The following is a 7,937-nucleotide window of genomic DNA, read 5'->3' on the forward strand; positions in this document are numbered from 1 at the left end:
CGCCGACACTGTATTGCCTTATATGTATTAGCTTGGCATCCATATTTTCAGTTCCAGGCTGAGTCATTTCTACCTTCTCCTCTCTGTCAACGCTCTCTGGTTTCATTTAAAAGAGTCGATCATCAGATATTGTCCAAGATTAACCTTCAGGGTGGATATAGCTCGCTAGCAGCCTCGCACCAATGACCTAGTTGATGTCTTCATTTACCCAGAATGCTTTGCGTATAAATGAAATGGCCCCGTCCATGTAATATATTTTAAAACTTTTAGTTTAAAAATCATAAAAACTGAACAGCCTACAGTATTTTTACAGTCTTTATTTTACAGTTAAAGTTTATGTTTATCATATAAAGTCTAATGCTACAACTAATCGGGGATACCTTTAAAGACTTTCCTCGCTAAAAGCATGCAGCAGCTTTGATACGACCATGGTGAGAGTCAGATTATTTTTAAACTTAAAACCCTAAAAACACGTAGTTAAGATGTAAAGTCATTCTGCTGCTGTCAGTGAGAACAACATAAGAGCGGCTGAGGTTTCTTCCCTACGCCTCTCCCTGGCTAAACATGTAAATGCTGACAAACAGCTGTTTCTCTGTTAATTATATTCAGTCAWAACACCAGAGGTTACCCCACCCCACTGATACTGTAGTACGAACATGATCAAAACCACCCAACTCTAGCTGAAAAACCTTCAACAAGTCTTTCTTAAATATGTCTAATTTAATTCCTCACTGGTGGACTCAGGTCAAAATGGTRCAAAATGCTGTTTTCACTGTCCTTTAAGGATGCTGAAGGTAAAATCTCTAAACGTTCGTGGTATCAGGCTGCAACAAAATTACAAAAAGTGAGTGAGGTCTGATTGCTTTCTGAAGCCTCCGTATGTCAACATGTTGAAGTTGATGAAAGGATCCTCTCCTGCAGGCGGTGCACAAACAGATGAGAGTAGATTCAGAAGTGCTAGGCTTTAGAGAAGTGCCTGAGTGAGTGCATGTGCTTGTGTGGGTGTGAACTCGACCACTCCATCACCTCATATTTGTAGGATTTAAAAGAAATCAGGGCAGTGAAGGCTGTGAGATTAAAATCTGCAGTAAATAAAGTCTGAAGCTGGAGGAAGCTGACTGAGTGGGGAGGCAAAACCAAACAGTCTCATCATATTCATCTGTCACCTCTCCTCAAGCTTGTGTTAAACTGAATGAAGAAACTACCACGTGATGAGGTTGGTGGTATAATTCCTGTTGTCTGTCTTTCCGCTCCTCCTTCCTCCATCCAGTCTGGCGGTCGTCGTTTCTCTGCCAACCCCCGCCGTCAGCAGCAGCAGAACAATGCTACCTCCATGATGCAGTCACAGCATGGAGGACACGCCCAGCAAGAAGCCCTGTCCTCCCACTGCGTCCCTGCGATGTCTCAGGGCGGGCAGGGGGCCAGCCAGTCCGTGTCGGACCCCCACCAGGTAGGGACAAAACACACACACACCACTGGCGTTTGAGGCTCCGTCCAGGCTTTGATGTTTTTGTGCATCCCGGCAGGTCCGCCCGAGCTCGGTGTCCTCTCAGAGCAGCCAGCAGAGCATGAGGAGCTCGTCCTCCAACAAACACGTCCCCTCCTCCAGCGCCGCCCCGTCCTCCTCCTACTCCCTGCTTCAGCCCCTGGTGCCTGAGGTAAAGGAGATGAACTCGGGATACACTAGACTGAGCGCCAACCCCATGGTAGGAGAGAGCACCGCCACTCGCGACTCTGTGGCTCTGTCTGCCTACTAACACCAGGCCCAAGAGATTAACCCTCTGTGTTCAGCACAAGCCTCTCCATGCAGCCCAGGCTCTGTTCTTTACTCACCAGAACCTGAGATCAAACAAAAAAACATATGAAGAGGCACCTGGTGAACACAACCATCTTACCTTTCTGTCTTTGGGCTTTTAGTCTGAAAAGTTGACACTGATTAGACAGTTTTTCTAAACTTCACTCACAGCTGAACAATGTCTGATTGTTCATCTTACCAACCTGCTTTTAGCTTCGTAGTTTTCACCACTTTGACCCAACTTAACTGAATAAAATTCATCTGATGATAGGGGGATTTTTTTCTTTTCTCTCTTGACCTTTGACCTGCATAGATCCTGTCTGACAGTAGAAAACTCTCTAACATCACTAACTATGCCATTTATATTATAAACACTAACGTTTCCTGTTCTTTTGTAAATGTCATGTAAACAGACTAAATGTCGCCTACACTTAGTTGTTTGTTCACTTGAAAAATTCTGTTTACTTTGTTTACTGGAGACTAGGGCTGCCACAAACGATTATTTTTATAATCGATTAATCACCCATTATTTTTTCGATTAGTCGACTCATCGGATCATATTGTAAGAAAACTTGTGTTCAATAAACTGAAATCGAGATGATAAACACAGATGTTAAATAAAGTGATTTGTAGAAGGAATGAAGACCATACAACACCAGAATCTGGAATCTGAGTGGAGGTTTATTGCTGCTGTCTGCAGACAGGAAACCCACACTGCCCATAMAACCGGAAGTTTAWGTTTTTATACAGCTTCTTCAATGCCTTCGCTCGCCCCCTGCTGGCCTACGGCTGAGTCACAGGCATTCAGACAACATYCTCACCTAAATGTATTCAAACRGTTATTTATGTGTTGAAAAATATTTCGGACATGTAGCTAGACCCATTTCAATCAAGACATAACAATAGATTAAACACTGTCAATTTCAAAAGGAGAACTAAGAATATAGTGTTGTGCTTCTAAAATCAGTACTAACCTACATAACACTAAATTTCTTCACAATATGTTAACTGAATATAAAACATACAGATTATCGTGCCAGAATTTGATATCATTGACCACAGTATCCTTCTGGAGAAATTAAACAAATACACTGCAAAAAAATGTCCACCTAACCAAGTTTTAAAATCTTATATCCAGCCAAAAAGTCTATTTGATCTTGTTTTGAGGCTGATTTACTAAACAGATTTACTAAACAAGAACTTGATTGTGTAAGAATAATAATCTTATTTTCAGAATATGTAAGATTATTTGTCTTGTTAGTCTGAAAATTTGACAGAATGCAGCTGCGTATAACCATCATTAGATTTTAGCTATATGCTAACTAAAAATAATTGTTGTGGAAGACAAGTTCTGCTCTGCAGATATTGCACAGGTTTCTCTTTCATTTTCTTAAAATGATCCCACACTTTTGAGCTCCGTTGCTGGGTAGCCATGATACCAGAGCCTGTCTGTATAATGTCTTGTGACGTCCACACCCTACCCCAGTTACCACTACTGTGCATGTGTGTCAAGGACAGAAAGGCAGATGTGGCAGTGGAAGGTGTCAAAGCAGTTTGGAGAGAAAAACCACGTAAGAAACAAACGACTAATCGACTATTAAATTAGTCGTTGTCTATTTTAAWAGTCAATTAGTCGTCGACTAATCGTGGCAGCCCTACTTGAGACAAGAATAAAAGAAAAGACTTTCAGCTCCTTAATGACCGACATCATCATGTATAAAAATACTAATAAATGTAGTTTTATGTCACCAGCATAACRTGGGGGAGGGGATCAGAACTGAGGGTCCATCAAAATTTAAGTGTCTGCTGCAAAGAGTTAAAATCTTTGTCTCAAAGTTTTAATTTTTTTAAGTACGTTAAAGATTAAATCAGAGGTGAGGAGGCAGGAACAAAAAATAATGTGCAGGACCAAGAGTACGGTTTGCAATAGGCAGTGATTTTTCACAAGCTCACTTTGGTGACTGCAACTCAAAAGTTATTTTTGTTTTTGGGCTAATTATAGATTCAGATTTTCTTTATTGTCACTCAAACATACCATCAGGGTACACGACATAARCAGCTTGAYAAACRATAAAGTAATATAAAGTTCGTGWTAGGCATATACACAAAAAAAACATAAAAAATATAGTAAYAAAATAAAGAAGAGTGAGGTAGAATCCAGATCGAGTTTAAAGTAGTTTAAAAATGTGTAGTACATTTTCATTTGTGCAGTATATGACAGTATGTGTGCAAAAACAGTGACCAGGTAGATGAGATCCAGTTCAGGGAGTGTTTGATCAGCAGCTGAGCAATGAAAAGAATAGTCACCGGTTTTTCCTCCAACTGTTCCAACACATTGAGATTCTACCATCRGTAACAGTTCTGTYCATYATGGCTCTGAGCCAGTTTTCTTGGCAGTACTGTAGAAACGCTGCACTCATATTGCATCATGGGTAGGTTGAGTGRCACGTTTCATAGGGGTGTTTTTAACAACTAAGGTCCAAGGGGACATATGAAACCCAGGGGTAGGGGTAACCCTAGGAAATGGGACTGATTTCAGTGGAGAAACACTGAAGGCAGCACAGAGACAACATCTCTCTAGTCTTTTACTTGTTTTTCTCATTTTCTCCTCTCCTCTCCCTCTCCCGYCTCCCTCTCTTGCAGAAGCACCAGGACACCTTCTCTCTGGCCCCCCAGCGGCCCCTCACCACCATCAACCCCATCAGCCACTCCCTCCATCCGAACGGAGCGCCCTCGCTGAAGCCTTCCCCTCTGCCGCGGACCATCCAGGCCATGCCCTGGGAGCAGCGCTCCCTTTACAATCAATGAGACTGTAGGGACCCACATCCCCCCTCCCACTCTCCCGTCCTCCTCCTCCTCCAGGCCCATCTCCCGCCCAGCATCAAGGAGTCAGGACTCTTGGACGCCTCCTGCTTCCTCACCTCTCCTTTGGACCCTTGTGTGTGGGAATGGGAAGGGGCTCCGTTGAGAACTAGCTGAGATTTATTTCTAAGTAGTTAGGTTTGAATAATGTGTTGCCTTGACCCTCATGTACTGGTTATAAGTTAAAATGTCTGTGCCCCAAACTGTCCTCTTGTTAAGAATTTATCTGCCCCAGACCCCCCCCCTTCCCCATAGTTATGAACATATCTATCCTTGCCATTATAAATAGTGTCCCCACACCYTTTTCCTCATGTTGAATACAACAAAAAGCTATTTTTTATCAAGAGCGAGTTCCAAATTCAGAACTGGCGCCAAGTTGTTGGAGTACATGTTACAAAATTGTTCCTTTGGTCCAATATGTTATGTTTTTTTTTCCTTTGGTTAAATTAAGCTTCTGCAAAAGAAAGAACAAGAAGCACTTTTTTTTAAACCCTTTGATATTCTCTAGATTATGCATAGTGTATTCTGTGCGTTAGGAGGTATTCTTCTATCCTCACACCTCCGAACACGAAGGACCACGACGCAGACGACCTCGTCTTTTCCTGCTCTCCACATTGTGTCGCGGTGCAGACTGAAGCCCGACCACATTTCTCACCTGCAGAAGAGGAGATTGAATCCTGACACAACTGGCAGCTCACATCCTGGATTTTCATCTCAGCGGAGGATTGTGGTTCATGTAGTATTAAGAACTTTGTGGCTGGTTGCTGCGTTCAGAAGATTACTGTAAACACCTTTAGCTCTGACAGTGGCTAACAAAAGTATTCACCCTCCATCCTTTGCCTTTTTTCTGTTTGTTTTCTTACAACCCTGCACTTAAAAGGAATTTTGTGGTGTTTGTATTGTTTATTTTACACAACTTAACTAGTTGTACTGATGCCGCATTTTTTCAAAATGAGTACAAGTACGTACATTTGACTAATGGCCGATGCAGAGTGCTGATAAGAGTACTAATAAATATCTAAATAATCTTACATTCAGTAATAATCTGTTGGAAAATCAGTGGAGCGTACTTTTTGTTAAACTGATCTTGTCAGGAAGCTCGTTCTCAGATCCTTATATTTCCTTTTCTGCCCGATCACAGGCTAGCTGTTCCCAGCTGCTATTATCAAACTCTTAAGATGTTTACATTTTTTAAACCTTTGCAGTTCGCTTTATTTTGTTAGCAACACACAGAGTGTGCATCAGGAGCATCATAATAAATATAAAATACCTCCACATGGCCCACGCACCTTTTGCACTTCCTGGACGTTTGGTCCACTCTTCATGACCAAACAGGAGGGGTGCCTCTGGGTGCTGCTCGTGTCCAACAATCTTTAAATCAGACCAGAGACAGTGCTGGGCTTTGATTGGACCAGTCGTGTGGACTTTTGTCCCAGTCTCAAGCTCTTTGGAAGAGCCAACTTTTTTGCATGAAGAGTTTTTTTTCTGTAATTTTCTCCCAGTTGATAAAAAAAGCCATCCCCTCAGCATGACGCTGCCACTGTCATGCTTCGCTGTAGGGTTGTTGGTATCAACATGAAGACGGGTGGGGGGGTTGCCTCACCAGGGACTAAAATAAATGTTCCAAGCGTTCTTTATTCATCTCATCTGTTCTCCTGCACAACTTTTGAGCTCCTTGGTCTTCATGATGACTTTTGCTTGGTACTGCAGCTGTGGTTCTCTGGGATTGGTTCTGTTTATTATTTGACACCACAACACATCTACGTTGTGAGATTTTCCTCTTATAACTTTATTAATCTGGAGAATTTTGTGTTGGTTTATTTAAAAAAATTTGTTTAAATTCCAGGTTGTAAAAAAAAGGCAGAGAGAAGAGGGGGTGAATACTTTTATGATAGACTACGTTCCAAACTGACTGTTACTTTCTTTTTTTAAGCAATCAGAAGAAAAACCCATCATGACTCGCATGGATATCAGAGACCTGAACCAAGTCCAGCAACATGGTCCCTTCTGAAGTGACCAAAACCCAAGTCTTCAGTTTCAGACCACATGTTCTCCGACACTCCCTGCAGTGTCTCTGTATAAAAAGTTTTAAAAAATGTTTGTTTTAACAATCCCACCTGCGTCTCTCTACTTCCAGAATTAACATTAGGTTTCACCAAGCAGCCAATCTGATTGGCTGAGTCAACTTTAGAGTATTTTTGTTATCTGTTGCATTTGATGACTAACAAGTTACTCATGGATCCAGTTTGTAGTTAGATAACCTTGCTAACAAGGTGTTCATGGAAAAACCCACAATCCTACTGGCGTTGTCTTTTCTCTTTTTAATTATTATTTTTTTAATTCATGACATGTTTTCATGTTGCTTTCTCTCTCTGTGTAAAGTGTCTTTTGAGTATTTAGAAAAGTGCTATACAAAATAAAAATGTTTTATTATTATCACCACCAGTGCTGCTTGGACATTCCTACCACTACCGCTTTTATTTATTCTACTTTTTACTTTTATTTTTCTTTTCTTTTTTTGTCAGACATGAAGAAACTCTTGCAGCTTGTTGATCTAGAAACATAAAGTTAGCTCTTGTTTGACTTGTTCAGAAGATCAGGACCTGCCCACGCTTTATCACGCTGATAAAGGACACCTGGACGTGCTGTCTTTTAAACTAAGATCATCTGAGGAGAAGAATTCAGTTCAGTTTATTTATATATCGCCAAGTYACAACAACTGTTGTCTCAGGGCACTGTACACAAAAAATATAAAGAAGAGGCTTCAGAAGAGGTGACGGAGCCTTGTTGGTCAAACATTGTAATCAACATTTTTACAGGATCCAGTGATTTTGAATAAACTGTGATGGTAAACTTGAATTGGGGAGACTCCAAATGGTAATCAGCTGTTTTAAATTCTAAGTTGCAACTAAATCTGTTCAGTGGTTCATGAGATATTTTGTTAACAAACATGGTTGGCTCTAAAGGGTAAAGCCAGTGCACAGAGTWTGTGTTGAACATGAACTCCTCCATATTTGACCTTTACAGCGGGTAAAATAAGTATTGAACACGTCACCATTTTTCTCAGTAAATGTATTACTAGAGGAGCTAATGACATGAAATTTTCACCAGATGGTAACAACCCAAGTGATCCATACATACAAAGAAATCAAACCATAAATGTCCAGAAATAAAGTTATTTGTAATAATGTGGAATGGCACAGGGAAAAATTATTGAACACATGAAGAAAGGGAGGTTTAAAAAAGGCATTGAAAGCCAAGACACCAGCTGAACTCTCTC

At 41.0% G+C, this 7,937-nt stretch overlaps 1 protein-coding gene across 3 annotated transcripts in view; it reads left to right on the forward strand.

The window, feature by feature from the left end:
- Positions 1-7,102, forward strand: part of LOC106529001 (zinc finger protein 646) — a 17,393-nt gene extending 10,291 nt beyond the window's left edge. For 2 of the 3 annotated variants that reach the window (XM_014024300.1, XM_014024302.1), the window contains 3 exons: positions 1,271-1,450; positions 1,527-1,706; positions 4,439-7,102. In XM_014024300.1, coding sequence (XP_013879754.1) covers positions 1,271-1,450; positions 1,527-1,706; positions 4,439-4,603 — 525 coding nt within the window. In that variant the 3' untranslated portion in view covers positions 4,604-7,102. The remainder of the gene's footprint in view (positions 1-1,270; positions 1,451-1,526; positions 1,707-4,438) is intronic. The other variant, XM_014024301.1, reaches the window with a different exon arrangement.
- Positions 7,103-7,937: the final 835 nt, after the last annotated feature.

Source organism: Austrofundulus limnaeus, unplaced genomic scaffold (genome assembly GCF_001266775.1).
Source record: "Austrofundulus limnaeus strain Quisiro unplaced genomic scaffold, Austrofundulus_limnaeus-1.0 Scaffold417, whole genome shotgun sequence".
NCBI classification, from domain to species: Eukaryota; Metazoa; Chordata; class Actinopteri; order Cyprinodontiformes; family Rivulidae; genus Austrofundulus; species Austrofundulus limnaeus.